Below are 16,927 nucleotides of genomic sequence, written 5' to 3' on the forward strand. Positions count from 1 at the left end.
AACTCTTAGGCCTTTAAACACGCTGAAAGTCAATTATCTACGCCACTTCTCTCTGACATCATCACGCTAATACAAGCTGCTCTTGACCTTATGTTTGTGTGTCTTGAGCGGATGAGAGCGCTGTGCTTCTCCCTGATTGGATTAACTTCAGATGTGGTGTGTGTCCGGGTCTATTACACAGGCTGTGTTGTGATTTCGAACCCCGAGCCCAAAGTCTCCCCCTCCCCACTATCACCACCCTCTGCCCCAGCCGCAGTTCCACCCCTCTCTTCCTTTACACCTCCCCGAAGGCCTGCTCTCCCTACACGCCATCTCCCAACACCCCACACACGCAGATTTGTCAAGCGCACACTCATACACACACATATGCCTCAACTCATGCCTCCAAACAGTCATATCCCATGTGTCTATTGTGCAGTGATGGAATGCCTGAGGAAACCTTTCTCTCCTTCCACACCCCCCTTCTCTTTCTGCTCAGTTTTTCTGAGTCCAGAGGGGTCATTTCAGATGGGGAGCTTATAATCAACTCAATTAAGTGAGTCTGATTGCTATGGCAAATTGGTCTGGGTTATAACATAATCATTAATGCCTCAAGTACAGTCACAATGGGATGTGACAATCAGATGAAAGTGAGATTAACAGGAGGGGAGAATTTAGTGACTCTGGACAGGGATGAGGCACAGAGTAAGTTTGCTTTTGTGGAGATGAGCAAATACACATGTGACTTTTTGCACACAACATATTAGCGGAATGTGAAAGGGGAAATGGGCAGTTCAAACATTAGCACTGAATACTTCTTCACCCTCTGACTGGGAAGACTGACAACCTCCTTGAGATGCCATAGGAGAAGCTTTACTGTACATGGAATGAAGCTGGGAAAACGGCAGGCTTTAAACAGGGGGTTCACCCAGTAATTGTTTCTGAGGATGTGACATTTGTCTCTTTCTGCGGCATGCTCAAGGTGTCAACACTTTTCTCATACCCAGGGCTTTTTTTCACCGTGGCTCACGTGCCCCGGAGCAGCCTGTTTGATCTTCTTGAGGACTGTCAACTTATTGCGTGACTCCATGGAAATTGAATTCTGTTTTTATTTACACAGCAGGCTAATAGAATAGATGCCTCTGTGATTTAAAAGTCAAACAACCACACCTGCCATTCATTTCTTTTTCTTTTTTTTTCACTTTCACAGAAGCCGATCCATTGCTTTGTGCTGTATAGCTTGAATACACAAAGAGAGGATGATAATGAACTGAATGGCTTATCCTAAACATTCTCGCTCCAAAATACACTGCAGCTTAATGCAGAAGCAATAAATGCTGATTTTAATGATTGAAAAGCAGTTCTTAGGAATATTTTGTAATATCCTCATCTACATTCTGCAACCCTCTGAATGGCCTACATAATCCGATGCTCTATCTGTGCATGCGTGTGCGGAGAAACCCAAGACTGGGTTTTGCTCGCGCACACTCACACAAACAGTGGCCCAGTTCAAGTAAAATCAGTGTCAGGCTAATCGTGCACGCCGGTGTGCACGTATGTGAGCTTTAAACAGACTTGTCATGTTGGGAGATGCAGCCGTCAAACAGAGGACAAATCTTAGCATGTCAAATGAATACTGAGAACTGTCTGTCAGCTCGCTTGACGTTGGTCTCTCCATTGTGATTAGCATCACTTATTATTCATGCGTGCTTATCTGACTGCTGAGACGGTGCCAAGCTGACTCTTGTTGTTGGAGTGCAGTGGAAGCTGTCTCCCAGTGATGAACACATGGATGATGTAACATCCATGTGTCGTTACAACATGTCAATATGTTGTGCCTGATTAGTCTCTGACGGTGTCACAGGTCAATTCAACAAGAGGAAAGTGATATTACTTCTCAGACAGGCCTGAGTCTCTTTGCGTTATAAGGTTGTGTTTTGTTTGGGCACAGAAGAAAAAGCTAGGGATTTGCTGAACAACACTGCCACTTGCTGGCCACAGTTTGGTAATAAAGAATAAAATACAGCGGACTTGCATGTTCTCAAAGACCCCAAACACCAATCCATCCAACTTCTTTGCCTGCTTAACCCCCCTGAGGGCCGCGGGGAGGCTGGAGCCTATCCCAGCGGCCATCAGGCGAAGGGTACAGGGCTCCAGTCCATCGCAGGGCCGGCCTCAAACCCAGGGACATGTTTCAGGAGTTTTGTCCTTTTTGATGTTTGAAAATCAAATACAAACTAGTGCATAAATTGAGACAGACCTAGTTTTAAACCTACCACACATCTACATGTATTCTCTACATGCTTTGCAATATTCAAAAGATTTTTCAGGTGTACACAATCTTCCTTCCCACATGCGAAACGCTTCAAAACAGGAACCTCTTGAATTATTTTGTTTCATATTAGCAGTTGTATGTGTCAGTTTAGTTTTCTTGCTTCTCTACCACATAGTTGTTTTTCTACCTCAGAGAGAGTACGTGAATGCGTATCATTGTGGCACCATGACAGTCCCGGTCGGGAGGGGGAACAGTGGTGTGCTCGCCGCAGATGGCAGCATACATTTTTTCATTCCTTAAGCAGACACAAAAAGCAGCTGAGGGACCAGGGCCTGTCTGTAGAATGTGCTGGGGAAGAGTAGGTACTTGGCACAAGTAGCAGAAACAATTAGCGTCACATAAGCAGAGGCCTGAAGCAGCGGGAGACAGAGGGAGAGAGGGAGAAGATGGTGGAAAAGAAACACGGCTTCTCATTTTCACCAGGAGGACTTAAGCAGAGCTGTGTGCACACTTTGAGACATCCTCTTCCTTTCCTCGCCATAACTCAAACACTTTTTAGAGACACTGTGTCATGGCCCATTTAAGTGATCCGTTCTTGTTGGCAGCATGTTTTTGTTTGTATCTGTGCATTCTTAATTAGGGAATAGACAGAGGAAGCTCTGTGTCCTTGGAGAGGCACTGCATCCCACTCACATCCCCAAAATTCCTTTTTGAACATTCCCGGATACCTTCTTCCCTGTTCCTGTTCTGAAGTTTCAAGACAAAAAAAATAATAATCCACTTCTTTAAAAAACCTTACCGGTCTTAGCCTAGGAAACACCCCTCATTAAACTTTAAATGCTTTGCCGATAAGCTCAAAGAAACTGTTAAACATTAAAAATTAAAAAGGAATGTTTTCTTTAAAGATCATAGCTAAGTCTGTCTTAGTAAGTGATCTTATGGCCACTATTCTTTCATTTCTAAATTGGTCATTAAATTATTATAACTGTTCTAGAGAAATATGGTGCAGAAGTGAACATGAGCTGTGTTGCACAGCTGCTTTAACTCTACGATTTCTTCTACCACAAGTGCACCAAATGTAGCCATTATCAATAAGTTAAAGGTAAAATTCAGTTATAAATTATGAAGTGCAAACACTTAACTTCAGGAATGTGAATGTGTTTAATCAGATTTTTTTTGGATGTGGTCTTTGTTTGACAGACTTTTGTTGTAATTTTTGATGTCATGCCACCTTCTCACAAAACAGCCCCACTCACAGTAGAATACTACCCATTCAAAATGGGAATGGAAAGGAGTTTCTACACTTTTGATGGATACTATTATGCTATTTTTGAAAATGCCACAGAATTGAATTTCTTGACTAAATGTTCCAGTAAATCTCTATAACCTACAGCCACTGTCTTAGACTTTTCTTCGCAATTTCTGCTCATTTCTGTTGAAAAAAAGATCTGGAATTTCCAGCGCAGTGTTGGGATTATTCATCCTCTTCTTTTAAAAGGCATCTGAATCTCAGGATGTAGAGTGGGCATCCCTCACTGAGAAGGTTTGTGAAATAATATCCAAATCCCCACATCTCAAAGGGCACAATACTTAAACCCACATTTCCCCCCAAATGTGTTCCTCACTTGTAAGTCGCTTTGGATAAAATTGTCTGTTCAAAAAAGTACTGTAAATCCTGTTCTTTTTGTCATCAGTATTTGTCAGCTGCTTTTAAAGTGTCAGGGAATGTTTCTGCTTCATTTAGGACATAAGAACACTGTGGGACAGTCTTGATTATTTTGTGGTGAGGCTGGAATCTGCTCTTGTTTCAGCCTTTCACAACAAATCATAACAACAAATAAAAAATAATTATAAACTGAGTTACAAAGAATGCTGTGGAAAGACGCCCAAACGACACTAGTTGAACTACTTCCATACTAATAAACAAATAAAGCCTTTTCCAATTTTGTACCACTAGGTGGCAGCATTGCTGCTTAGATGGCGATGACAAAATTTGTCACTGCTTTAACCTCATGTATGGATTGTAAAGAGTCATATCTTCATTCTCTGCGTTTCTTTTTATTGAAAATAACTGTGAAATAATTTGGTTTGCACAGAGAGCACATCTGAACTGTCTGACTTGTGAGAGACTGCTGTCAAAAATATGGGATCAGTTTTGGATACTTCTTGATGTTTTCACCTGTGAAGTGTGCTTGCTGAAATTCCATTTGTTCAGAGAACTCAGTAAATCTGAAAAAGGGGTTTGATACTCGTGCAGCTTTTCACATCAGAAGCTCTTTTCAAAATGCAGCAGCTCAGTTAAACTTGTACAGCTCACTCTTCTCTGGTTGCAGGATGCACCTGATTTAACCTTGTTTTAGTACGATTACATCATAACGTATGTGTTTCTAAATAAATTTGCATTAGAAAAAATGGGACTTGTGAAATATAGTACTCAGTAATACAGCAGCGTGGAACAACAAACACAGATAAGCTGATCAAAGTTTGTCTGGATTACAAAATCACTGGCTGCAGTAGTTTTAGCTTCAGGGCTTCAGAAAGTAAAGGCAGTGGACCCACTGTCATGTATTGCTGCATTTTTTACGAACATGTGTGCCCTAAAAATCTACAACAGTTATCAGCAGTTTCTTTAATTCCGACCTTTTTAAAAGCTACACTCTAAAACAAACGTCGTGTTTCTATTGTTGTACAGTTTTCCATCTTTTCAGATGATTTTGTTATACTTAATTAAGATTTCCCAACTTTTGCTTTACAACTGAAATGCTGAGCCTCCACCCCCAAAGCTTAATCAAACAAACCCAGACAGTACTGCGCAACAGGGGCAGATACAGAGAAACTCAGAGGACTCAAACACAAGCTGTCCAAGCCCATGCCATGGCTGCAGACATGAAAATGCTTTTCTGTTTCGGACTTACGCTCGTATTAACAGGTATGACATAAGTAAAACAAGGATATGTGTATATGTGCTTTGACAATTGAGAAGATTTGGATAGTTGATAGTTATATGTCTCTTTGGTCAGGTGTAGTGAAGTCTGCCATTATTGGGAAGAGCCACAGCGGAGGAAAGAACGATCCTGTACTGCAGTATGTAGTTAACAACTCACTGAGGGAGCCGCCGGTTCTCACCAAACTCAGACTGGTAAGGAAGCCAGAGAGCCATCACAACCTGCTCTCTACCATCTGATTACCATCTCTCATCGATTTTGTGATGTCTTTACGGTTACACAATAGTTATCATGGAACAAACGGGGAAAAACTTTTAATCTTACTGCTAATTCGTGAGAAACTCTTTCTGAATTATTTGGATAAATTGCTCAAGATTAGTCTGAGGCTTGTTAAAAAAAAGATTAATGAATATGAATGATTAATTAAATTAAATCAATTAATTTTTCGAAAATGATTAGGAGTAAAAATTTAAGCTTGAGGGTTAGAAAAATGTGCATGGGTAGTCATTGCACATTTTACAATTCACTGACTCAAAGAAAGAAAATAATGAGTTAAAAAATTATCATTAATCAATACTTTGCTAATATGTCCTAATGACTGACTATATATTCTATATATTGGGCAATGATGAGTTGCTACAGAACAGAAGGAGAGATCTTGAATGAATTAGCATTGTAAGATCTGGAAAATCTTTGATTTAACCATTCTGACAACTTTGTTCATCGGTGGTTCTTGATTAAGTGAAAAGCAAAAAAGAATTGTGACAAATAATTCATTATAATTCACAGGCAAACATAAACTATTAATTACTTCATGATTTATTACTGTAATCTCCCAGTCTGCTCTCTAGTCACTCATTATTAATACAGTTCTCCATTAGAAATAATCAGGAAACTACATAATGATTGAACAATCATCAAGTTGATATTGATTTGTTTCTCACTTGTTTCTTCATTAACTAATTATAATTTTGGTTGGGGATTACTTATCAACTGATAATTAACGAGCAGTTATTTTTTCATTTATTCTTCTCTTGTTTTGTTAGAACTCAGCATTTTGTCTTTCTTACTGTAAAGTTTACCATTTACGTTATTACATATTACATTATTGACATCCTTATATTGTGTAAGAGTTTCGGTGCGAGGATCAGGTCAACAAAAAAATCTCATGCTACAATCACATAGCTAGTTTCAAATTAATTCAAATAAATTCAGTTCAGCTTTCCCCACACAAGCCAAAAATGTTTGGTGTACTGGTGACTTGGAATTGCCCGCAGGTGGGCATGTGAGCATGGGTGGCTGTCTGTCTTCATGTGTGATCTCTATAACTGACTAGCAGCCTGTCAGCAGGAAATGGCTGTGGCCCCTGTCATGCAACCCTCAAGGACAAGCGGAAAAAGCTGTTTGATTAATCTGTATTCTCTGGAAGCACATTTCATTTAGCATGGGCAGACAGTTCGCCCACTAAAATGAATCCCTATGCTGAAGGCCTGAGCCGGCTTAATAGGTTCGATGAAGGCTGGTTAGTCATCTAGTGCCCCAGGCCAAAAACTAAAGTTGACTGAGCCTTTGATGTCAAGGCTTTTAAAATGTGCCACTGGATTTAACATCAGATTTAAAGCAGGTTGCCTGGTTAGATTTTCATTTGTTTAGTTTATGTTTGTTCTGTGCCACATTTTCATCATAATATCTAAACATCATGTACAACTACAATTAATTCAGGAATTAAGTAATCAACACAATGCCTAATCTTAGAATCATAGCAATCTGTCTTTTGGTCACTAGAGGGCAGCACCGTGACAGCCAAAACAACTTCATGAAGTTAAAGGAGGAGGAATCCGGTCAGCACATTTAGTCAGACTATCTAATGATACATAGTGTTATTTTTTCTTTTCAGAGAACCCTTGAAGAACCATATAATGTCATGATGGTGGCCAGTGAACAAGCCCAGTTTATGGCAAATCTCATAAGACTGATTAATGCTACAAAAGCTATTGAAATTGGTAAGATCAAATAAAAGACATGAACGCAAACCAAAATAATAATAGTTTTAGTGACTTATTTTAGAATTAAACTAATACTATGAATATTTAATACTTAGTGTCTAGGTTTAAGTATGACAGCTAGCTTCTTTTGCTTTTAAAAAAAAATTGAAATTGTTTTGTTTTGGATCAAATGACACAATTCTACCCTTTAGGGTAAACGACTTGATTGCTATGATCAGTTAAAGTTTTTGTCTTAGACTACACAAATTAACTTTTCTTTGATGAAATGATTTTTATGATTAAAGTTAATTTTAAGATTTAAGAATTAACATGTTGAATAATGTGCAGTTTGAGTACTGAATACTTGAACATAGAGATACAGTATTGATCTAGTTTTACTCAACTCCACGCCCTGCTTATTGGAGATTTTAAAGATGTAAATTCACCACATGAATTAAAGATGTTTCAGTGCAACTGATATAGGTGACATTTGACAACAATGTTGAACTTTTATGTTCAGTCGACTGCATGTCAGATCTTTACTGTCCAGCCTACTGTAAGACTTTCTAATCTTTTGATTATTTTAAAAGAACTAAAACTATTTAATCTGTGTTCTCTGTGCAGGGATGTACACAGGGTACAATGCACTGAGTATGGCTTTAGCCATGCCAGAGATTGGACGGGTTGTAGCTTGTGAAATAGAAGACAGTTACGTGGAGATTGCTAAACCCTTCTTTAAAGAGGTGAGAACATTAATAAAACATGGCTTGCATTTAGACATCCATAAAGGTGTCATTTAGACAAGACTTTAAAAATGTTCACCTTATTTCCTTACTGGTGCAGGTTACATTACAGTGGTATAAAATGTCTAGTTCATTGTATTTGGAACATGAGAATTTGCCATTTTAGCAGGTTTTAGTAAATTAAGTGTAGCCTCTGTCAGAAGAAATTTGTGCACCAGGAAGCACACTGTACATATAGGTACTGTCAGTATGTCTCCACAAAATCCCGCAGGCTGGACAATTAAAAGGTGTCTGCTCAGGAAAGTGTGTCACATAAAGATGCAAAGTCAAGCAGTAAAATCAATTCCTGTTAACACCTTCCCAAACATTCTCTTTGAAAAAAAAAAAAAAAACACCAATGGAAAAAAATCCTTGCACAGCTCTCAGCTCATTCAGTTTAACCTTTTCTGTAGGCTGGAGTTGAAAATAAGATAGATGTGCAGCTTCAAACAGCTATGAAGACTCTGAGTAAGTGCATTTATAAATATTCCTCATGATTTTTTTTAAAAAAACATTTGGGTTTGTAATCTAATTTTAACTTTTCATTCCTCAGATGAACTTGTAGAAGCCGGACAAGCTGGAACATATGACTTTGTGTTCATTGACGCTGACAAATCTACCTATGACAGATACTATGAAAAGTCCCTTGAGCTCATACGAAAAGGAGGCATTATTGCAATAGACAATGTAAGTAAACCTCTAGCTCAAACACTTGTTTTGACTGTGGACAGAATTAAACAGATTTGTTGTTAAGCTGTTAATGTATTTAAAGGTGCTGTGGAGTGGAAGGGTTGTGAATCCGGCTCCCAATGACATAACATCCTGGGGTCTGGATGCTCTCAATAAGAAGTTGCACAAGGACCAAAGGATTGAGCTGAGCATGCTCACAGTGGGTGATGGGCTGACCATTGCCATTAAACGCTGAGTTTTAGGTTGCACAAGAATTCACTTATATGTATGGAAATTATAAGGACATTCTTCTATTGGAAAATGCTACATGAGATTAAACATAACACCTTCCTCACCATGTTTACTGTACTGTCTTTGTGACTACAGACCTCACAAAGTATTCAACAAATACAATTTCACACATCTGTATCGCCACAGCTCAGGATCTGATTGAAAATAAAAAAATAGCTCTTCTTTCAACACAAAATGTCTCTTTTTCCTCACAGGCTGATGTGAGTCACTGTTTTCAGAAATGCAGATTTCGGTCACACACAATAAATTGTTAAAATTCACCAAAGCAGATTTTCCATTTTCAGATGATGTGTAGTATTTGCATAACAAGGAAAGCTATGTCCTGGAAAAGCACAGTTATTATGAAGCTTGATTACTGCAGTTTTAAAGGGCCAAAAGGGAGATTTAACTGATACTGAAAAGTCAAAAGATGCAAAATGCGTTTCAGACAGATGCAACATTTAAGAAATGACTAATCTATTCGGTCATCTGAGAAACATTTTGGTATGAATGGTCAGCATGGTCGTGGAAAACACATGGAGAAGAAAAGGGCCCCAAACATGAGAATTTTTTTTTTTTCTGCTCTCTAGTCACTCATTATTAATACAGTTCTCCATTAGAAATAATCAGGAAACTACATAATGATTGAACAATCATCAAGTTGATATTGATTTGTTTCTCACTTGTTTCTTCATTAACTAATTATAATTTTGGTTGGGGATTACTTATCAACTGATAATTAACGAGCAGTTATTTCTTCATTTATTCTTCTCTTGTTTTGTTAGAACTCAGCCATACAAATTAAAAGCCATGCAACATCCAAACTATAGGACTACAGAACATGGCACGGCACGGTCACACACATTAAGCTTCTCTACTACCATACTACTACTACTACTACTACTACTACTAATGCTGAGAGATATTTATTTTTGGATTGACGACTGGATTCAGTTTACCTACGTCACTGCAGTCTGCGACAAAATGTGGTGTAAGCCCTCATTAAAACATCAGCTGATGCTACACCTTTTCAGCACCACGGACAGCTCCATTCTGCCGACCGGGCAGATGGCGACGGATATAAAAGCCCGCACGGAGTCTTCCTGCACAACATACCGCTGTGGACAGCACGAGTCACAGCATGGATAACAGACTCAACTTCCCGCATAGAGTCGCTCAAGATGGGTATTCACAACATACACCGAGACGTACGGGATTAGATACCAGCGCCGTGCTTGGAGGGACCTCCGCGGACATGAATTCGACCACACCGTTATCCGGAAAGTTTAATGAGAAAGAACTGATGCATGGCTTAAACGATCGTCTTGCCGGATTCATAGATAAGGTGCACCAGCTGAAGCACCAGAATCATCTTCTGGAGAAAGAAATTGAAGAGATCAGAGGGAAGGCAAAACCCGCATCCTGCTTGGAGGAGGAGTATGGACAAGAGCTCAGGAGGCTGAGGCAGCTTGTTCAAGATATCACCCACCAGAAGCATCAGATTGAAGTTGAGCATCAGAATTTAGAGGAAGAGCTTTCTAGCTTGAGGGGCCAACATGAGCGGGAGACGCAAAGCAGATCAGACGCTGAGAGCAACATCTTGGTCCTGAAGAAGGACATCAACGATGCGTATCAGGCTAAACTACAGCTGGACAAGAGAGCGCAGTCCCTCGAAGATGAAATCGACTTCCTGAAGAGAAACCATGAGGCTGAGGTGTCAGAGATATTTGACCAAATCAAGGACGCGCAGGTTAATGTGAAAGAGCACGAGTTTGGTCACCCTGGCGTCACTGCGGCACTCCGCGAAATAAGGGCCCAGCTGGAAGGTCACACCGTGTCCGACGTCCAGCAGATAGAAGAAAGTTTCCGATCTCAGTTTGCAAGATTAACGGAGACAGCTGAGGCTAAGAGAGAAGCGTTAAAAGCGACCCAGCTGGAGATCCAGAAGTACAGAAAGCGCCTGCAGGCCAAAAGCGTCGAACTGGACTGCGCTAAAGGCACGAGAGAAGCACTGGAGAACCAGCTTCATGATATCGAGGATCGCCACAAGGAGGAACTTATTCACTACCAGGTAATACTTTTTCTTTGCTGTGCAGTGTTCATGAGCATACATTATCAAGTAACTAATGTTGTCTCCTCTCTTGTGCCAGAACACAATCAAAGAGCTTGAAAATGAGCTCATAAATTGCAAATTTGACATGTCTGGTTATCTGCGTGAGTACCAGGACCTGTTAAATGTGAAGATGGCTTTGGATGTGGAGATAATGTCCTACAGGTATTACAGTATTATCATATAATACCACTTCTGTGCAGAAACTGCTGCAGTATCTGGGGGATGCAATCACTCTGTTGTAATATAATAATATACTGTAATACAATTTTATTACCAACAACTTGAAGGAAATCATTAAAAATCAAATATGACACACCCCCCTTTAAAGCATTTTAGATTTGTACCTGTATCAAGTCTTTATGGTTAATACATAGATTAAACAAAGAAAATATAAGTACCTTCTATTGAGCTTTGTAGATAAAATCTGTATTTCCTATTCTACAGGAAACTTCTCTGTGGTGAGGAGGCTCGGCTGTCCACAGTGTCCGACTCCCACATCTCCTTGCCCCACATCTACCACCAATCCCCTGTTTACACTCTCCCTAGCTTAAGCCAACCAGGGGGCCCACACAGACGAGCAGAGCCCCAATACAAGTTTGTAGAGGAGATCATAACAGAAACTACCAGGGAAATCGAGATGTCAGAATTTGAGGATACAGGATCAGAGGAGACAGAAATGGGAAAAGATGAGCAGGAGAGTACCAAAAGCGAGAAAGGGAGCAATCAGGAAGAGGTTGATCATAAAGATAGTGGAGAGGAAAATGGAGAAAACATGTCTGATAGTGAGCAAAATCAAATAGCATCAGCTGGAGAGTCCGTGAGTGAGGGTGATGACAGGGATGAAGAGAAGCCTGCTGAGGTGGAGGACGTTGACGACGCTCAAAAAAGTAAAGTCGAGTCAGAGGAAACCAAAGCACTTCAAGATGACATCGACACTAACGCAGATAAAAATAGGGAGAACAAAGTTTCGCTGAGTGAGAGCCCTGATGAGGAAGGAAATGAGCATCACGAAGCAGCTGAAAACACAGAGGAGAAGAAAGCCGCAGTGATGCTGGAAAAAGATCAGACAGAGCTCACTTCAAAACTGGAAGATTTAAAGCCAGAGGTCCCTGTGAATGATAAATCTCTGAACACAGGGGAAGATGAAAAACAAGGCGCTGCTGTGAAAGAAGATTTTATCTTAGCTCAAGATAAAAAGCCTGCCGATGAAAACTCAGCCCAGGTGTCAGAAGAGTCTAACAAAACTCAAAAGAATAGCGGCGTTGTTCAAATGCAAGATAAAGTCAACCAGCTGGTTTCAGAAAAAGCTCAGAAAACCACGGATTTTGTGGCAGAAACAAAAAGCAGTCTGTCCACAGAAACAGAGGTATCTTTAGAAAAAGTGAAAGTCCTTTCTAGTACAACACCAAAGAGTGAAGAAAAGGAAGAAAGCCATAAAGAGCCACAGGAAACTAGTCAGGTTAACGATGAAAAGGATGAAGGCAAAATGACGAAAGACATCCAAGATACCATACATGAGAGCAGTAAAGACCAAGATGAGGTGTTATCTTCTCAGTCTATAGAGAAAAGTGTTGCTGAAGTGAAGGATCAGCAGCTAGACAGTGGGGATAAAACCCAAACAGCCCAAACAGTCCTGCCAAAGGAAACTAGTCAGGTTAACGGGGAAAAAGATGAAGGCAAAATGACGAAAGACATCCAAGATACCATACATGAGAGCAGTAAAGACAAAGATGAGGTGTTATCTTCTCAGTCTGTAGAGAAAAGTCTTGCTGAAGTGAAGGATCAGCAGCTAGACAGTGGGGATAAAACCCAAACAGCCCAAACAGTGCTGCCAAAGGAAACTAGTCAGGTTAACGGTAAAGAGGATGAAGGCAAAATGACGAAAGACATCCAAGATACCATACATGAGAGCAGTAAAGACCAAGACGAGGTGTTATCTTCTCAGTCTGTAGAGAAAAGTGTTGCTGAAGTGAAGGATCAGCAGCTAGACAGTGGGGATAAAACCCAAACAGCCCAAACAGTCCTGCCAAAGGAAACTAGTCAGGTTAATGGGGAAAAAGATGAAGGCAAAATGACAAAAGACATCCAAGATACCATACATGAGAGCAGTAAAGACAAAGATGAGGTGTTATCTTCTCAGTCTGTAGAGAAAAGTCTTGCTGAAGTGAAGGATCAGCAGCTAGACAGTGGGGATAAAACCCAAACAGCCCAAACAGTCCTGCCAAAGGAAACTAGTCAGGTTAACGGTAAAGAGGATGAAGGCAAAATGACGAAAGACATCCAAGATACCATACATGAGAGCAGTAAAGACAAAGATGAGGTGTTATCTTCTCAGTCTATAGAGAAAAGTCTTGCTGAAGTGAAGGATCAGCAGCTAGACAGTGGGGATAAAACCCAAACAGCCCAAACAGTGCTGCCAAAGGAAACTAGTCAGGTTAACGGTAAAGAGGATGAAGGCAAAATGACGAAAGACATCCAAGATACCATACATGAGAGCAGTAAAGACAAAGATGAGGTGTTATCTTCTCAGTCTGTAGAGAAAAGTCTTGCTGAAGTGAAGGATCAGCAGCTAGACAGTGGGGATAAAACCCAAACAGCCCAAACAGTCCTGCCAAAGGAAACTAGTCAGGTTAACGGTAAAGAGGATGAAGGCAAAATGACGAAAGACATCCAAGATACCATACATGAGAGCAGTAAAGACAAAGATAAGGTGTTATCTTCTCAGTCTATAGAGAAAAGTGTTGCTGAAGTGAAGGATCAGCAGCTAGACAGTGGGGATAAAACCCAAACAGCCCAAACAGTCCTGCCAAAGGAAACTAGTCAGGTTAATGGGGAAAAAGATGAAGGCAAAATGACAAAAGACATCCAAGATACCATACATGAGAGCAGTAAAGACCAAGATGAGGTGTTATCTTCTCAGTCTGTAGAGAAAAGTCTTGCTGAAGTGAAGGATCAGCAGCTAGACAGTGGGGATAAAACCCAAACAGCCCAAACAGTGCTGCCAAAGGAAACTAGTCAGGTTAACGGTAAAGAGGATGAAGGCAAAATGACGAAAGACATCCAAGATACCATACATGAGAGCAGTAAAGACAAAGATGAGGTGTTATCTTCTCAGTCTGTAGAGAAAAGTCTTGCTGAAGTGAAGGATCAGCAGCTAGACAGTGGGGATAAAACCCAAACAGCCCAAACAGTCCTGCCAAAGGAAACTAGTCAGGTTAATGGGGAAAAAGATGAAGGCAAAATGACGAAAGACATCCAAGATACCATACATGAGAGCAGTAAAGACAAAGATGAGGTGTTATCTTCTCAGTCTGTAGAGAAAAGTCTTGCTGAAGTGAAGGATCAGCAGCTAGACAGTGGGGATAAAACCCAAACAGCCCAAACAGTGCTGCCAAAGGAAACTAGTCAGGTTAACGGTAAAGAGGATGAAGGCAAAATGACGAAAGACATCCAAGATACCATACATGAGAGCAGTAAAGACAAAGATGAGGTGTTATCTTCTCAGTCTGTAGAGAAAAGTCTTGCTGAAGTGAAGGATCAGCAGCTAGACAGTGGGGATAAAACCCAAACAGCCCAAACAGTCCTGCCAAAGGAAACTAGTCAGGTTAATGGGGAAAAAGATGAAGGCAAAATGACGAAAGACATCCAAGATACCATACATGAGAGCAGTAAAGACAAAGATGAGGTGTTATCTTCTCAGTCTGTAGAGAAAAGTCTTGCTGAAGTGAAGGATCAGCAGCTAGACAGTGGGGATAAAACCCAAACAGCCCAAACAGTCCAGCCAAAGGAAACTAGTCAGGTTAATGGTAAAGAGGATGAAGGCAAAATGACGAAAGACATCCAAGATACCATACATGAGAGCAGTAAAGACCAAGATGAGGTGTTATCTTCTCAATCTGTAGAGAAAAGTCTTGCTGAAGTGAAGGATCAGCAGCTAGACAGTGGGGATAAAACCCAAACAGCCCAAACAGTCCTGCCAAAGGAAACTAGTCAGGTTAACGGTAAAGAGGATGAAGGCAAAATGACGAAAGACATCCAAGATACCATACATGAGAGCAGTAAAGACCAAGATGAGGTGTTATCTTCTCAGTCTGTAGAGAAAAGTGTTGCTGAAGTGAAGGATCAGCAGCTAGACAGTGGGGATAAAACCCAAACAGCCCAAACAGTGCTGCCAAAGGAAACTAGTCAGGTTAACGGGGAAAAAGATGAAGGCAAAATGACGAAAGCCATCCAAGATACCATACATGAGAGCAGTAAAGACCAAGATGAGGTGTTATCTTCTCAGTCTGTAGAGAAAAGTCTTGCTGAAGTGAAGGATCAGCAGCTAGACAGTGGGGATAAAACCCAAACAGCCCAAACAGTCCTGCCAAAGGAAAAGACGACTGGGACGGCAGAAATGAAAGAGTTACTTCAGGGGGCACCAGAGACCAGTCACATTCAGAAACCAAATCTATCTGAGGACTCAAAAAATAAATGATCCTCAGGGTAAAACTGAAAGGGTGGAAATACAGAGAAACTCAAAGAAAGTGCACTCAAACAAAAGCTGAGAAGTTGGCATATCTACAGAAGTTGAGGATTCCACCTTATATTCATTGAGGAAGCTGTTGGCAAGCACCAGAGATGGAGCTGCAAATAGAAAAGGGCTTATACTACAGATGCTAAATTATGGCACAAGCTGAGTCAAGCACAAATAGGAAAAAAGCTAAATGCTGCAATTTCTCTTCAGCAATACTATTCTAAAAGGGGAGAACGTGATCCCTCCGATGTCTGCAGCATTTTTTCCCTTTGAATTTCAAATTAGCCTGTGATGCATTTAAGTGTTTCTATTCACCACAAAAACTAAAACAATTATGAATGTAAACCCAAGGTGAATTTTGAATCGAATGTTTCTGCTTTGGTATGTGCTGTCAAATAAATGCAATGTCAAAAGATCCTTTTGTTTTTCTGGGTTATTTGTCAAGGAGCATCTTATTGTTTCTGAAACGGATAACAGCGTACATGCTTACACCAACATCCTGTTTGATTACGCCACACCTTTCAGATTTATACTTTGGTGACCAGCCGTGGAAACCAAACAAGAGTATGTCCTTTAAATGGCTAAAATACAGCCGATGACCACCGGATTATTAACAATCGTTACACTCAGGGATCAAGGGGGCCTGCCAATGTTCTCACACTAAAAGTTTCATCAACATCTAGAAACGTATCATCCTTGTTCCGTTGAAGCTTTGTTCAGAAGTTAGAACGCACGAGGCCAACGATAAGGATTGATAAAGGGACGTAAACAAAGGCAAAACAGAAGCACTGAATGACCAAAGAGAGAAATAAAAGTACATGGACTATAAATTTATCTAAATCATAATTATATGAATCTCTGTCAGTCCAAGTATTCTGTCTGGACTTTTACACGCACGTGTGTATCCTCATGTGGTCGGCTTATGCTGCTGTCAAAACGCTTATCAAGGTGGTCAAAACTATCAAGCATGTTAGCACATTTTACGTGTGACTACGAGGGGAGTCAATGATCTCATCCTTATCTTCTTATTTTCATTCAAATGACTATCAAAATAAGTGTCTGATGTGTAACTACATCTATGTTACTCTCCTTTTTTTTTATATAATATCTTTGTATCCTTCAATATTTTCAAAAGGGCTTTTGGTTGCTTCGCAAGTTTCCTTTTGTTGTACATTTGATTTTTGTGGAGAGGATTTTCTGTTTTTTGTTGGCTGCTCACAGAGAATCTCCGATGCACCTTTCGTTCCGTTTGAGTCTCGATTGGTTTTCCCCTTCGTTCTTTTCTCACAGCGTCTTCCTCCTGTTCCTTCCTGTTGAAGCCTACATTTATGAGGGCTGTGACCCTGCCGCTGTGTGCTTTAAAGACAATTTG

At 40.4% G+C, this 16,927-nt stretch overlaps 2 protein-coding genes across 2 annotated transcripts; both read left to right on the top strand.

Annotated features, from left to right (window-relative positions):
• The first annotated feature begins 5,128 nt into the window (after positions 1 to 5,128).
• On the top strand, positions 5,129 to 8,927 carry comtd1 (catechol-O-methyltransferase domain containing 1). Its single transcript, XM_075484491.1, has 7 exons — positions 5,129 to 5,183; positions 5,275 to 5,393; positions 7,097 to 7,202; positions 7,809 to 7,927; positions 8,380 to 8,434; positions 8,520 to 8,653; positions 8,739 to 8,927. Exons 1-7 carry the CDS (start codon positions 5,129 to 5,131, stop codon positions 8,889 to 8,891), a joined length of 741 nt encoding a protein of 246 aa, XP_075340606.1. The 3' UTR covers positions 8,892 to 8,927.
• Positions 8,928 to 9,975: 1,048 nt separating this feature from the next.
• Positions 9,976 to 15,940, top strand: LOC142394602 (uncharacterized). Its single transcript, XM_075478380.1, has 3 exons — positions 9,976 to 10,997; positions 11,077 to 11,201; positions 11,484 to 15,940. The coding sequence occupies exons 1-3, from the start codon at positions 10,068 to 10,070 to the stop codon at positions 15,514 to 15,516; spliced, it is 5,088 nt and encodes a 1,695-aa protein (XP_075334495.1). The 5' UTR covers positions 9,976 to 10,067; the 3' UTR covers positions 15,517 to 15,940.
• The last annotated feature ends 987 nt before the right edge of the window (positions 15,941 to 16,927 follow it).

Source organism: Odontesthes bonariensis, chromosome 2 (assembly GCF_027942865.1).
Source record: "Odontesthes bonariensis isolate fOdoBon6 chromosome 2, fOdoBon6.hap1, whole genome shotgun sequence".
Lineage (NCBI taxonomy): Eukaryota > Metazoa > Chordata > Actinopteri > Atheriniformes > Atherinopsidae > Odontesthes > Odontesthes bonariensis.

Coding starts and splice junctions, on each gene's coding strand:
- comtd1 (XM_075484491.1), top strand. CDS start 5,129: ATGGCTGCAGACATGAAAATGCTTTTCTGTTTCGGACTTACGCTCGTA. Junction 5,394..7,096: donor TTCTCACCAAACTCAGACTG/GTAAGGAAGCCA, acceptor TTTTCTTTTCAG/AGAACCCTTGAAGAACCATA. Junction 7,203..7,808: donor TACAAAAGCTATTGAAATTG/GTAAGATCAAAT, acceptor TTCTCTGTGCAG/GGATGTACACAGGGTACAAT.
- LOC142394602 (XM_075478380.1), top strand. CDS start 10,068: ATGGATAACAGACTCAACTTCCCGCATAGAGTCGCTCAAGATGGGTAT. Junction 10,998..11,076: donor AGGAACTTATTCACTACCAG/GTAATACTTTTT, acceptor CTCTTGTGCCAG/AACACAATCAAAGAGCTTGA. Junction 11,202..11,483: donor GTGGAGATAATGTCCTACAG/GTATTACAGTAT, acceptor CCTATTCTACAG/GAAACTTCTCTGTGGTGAGG.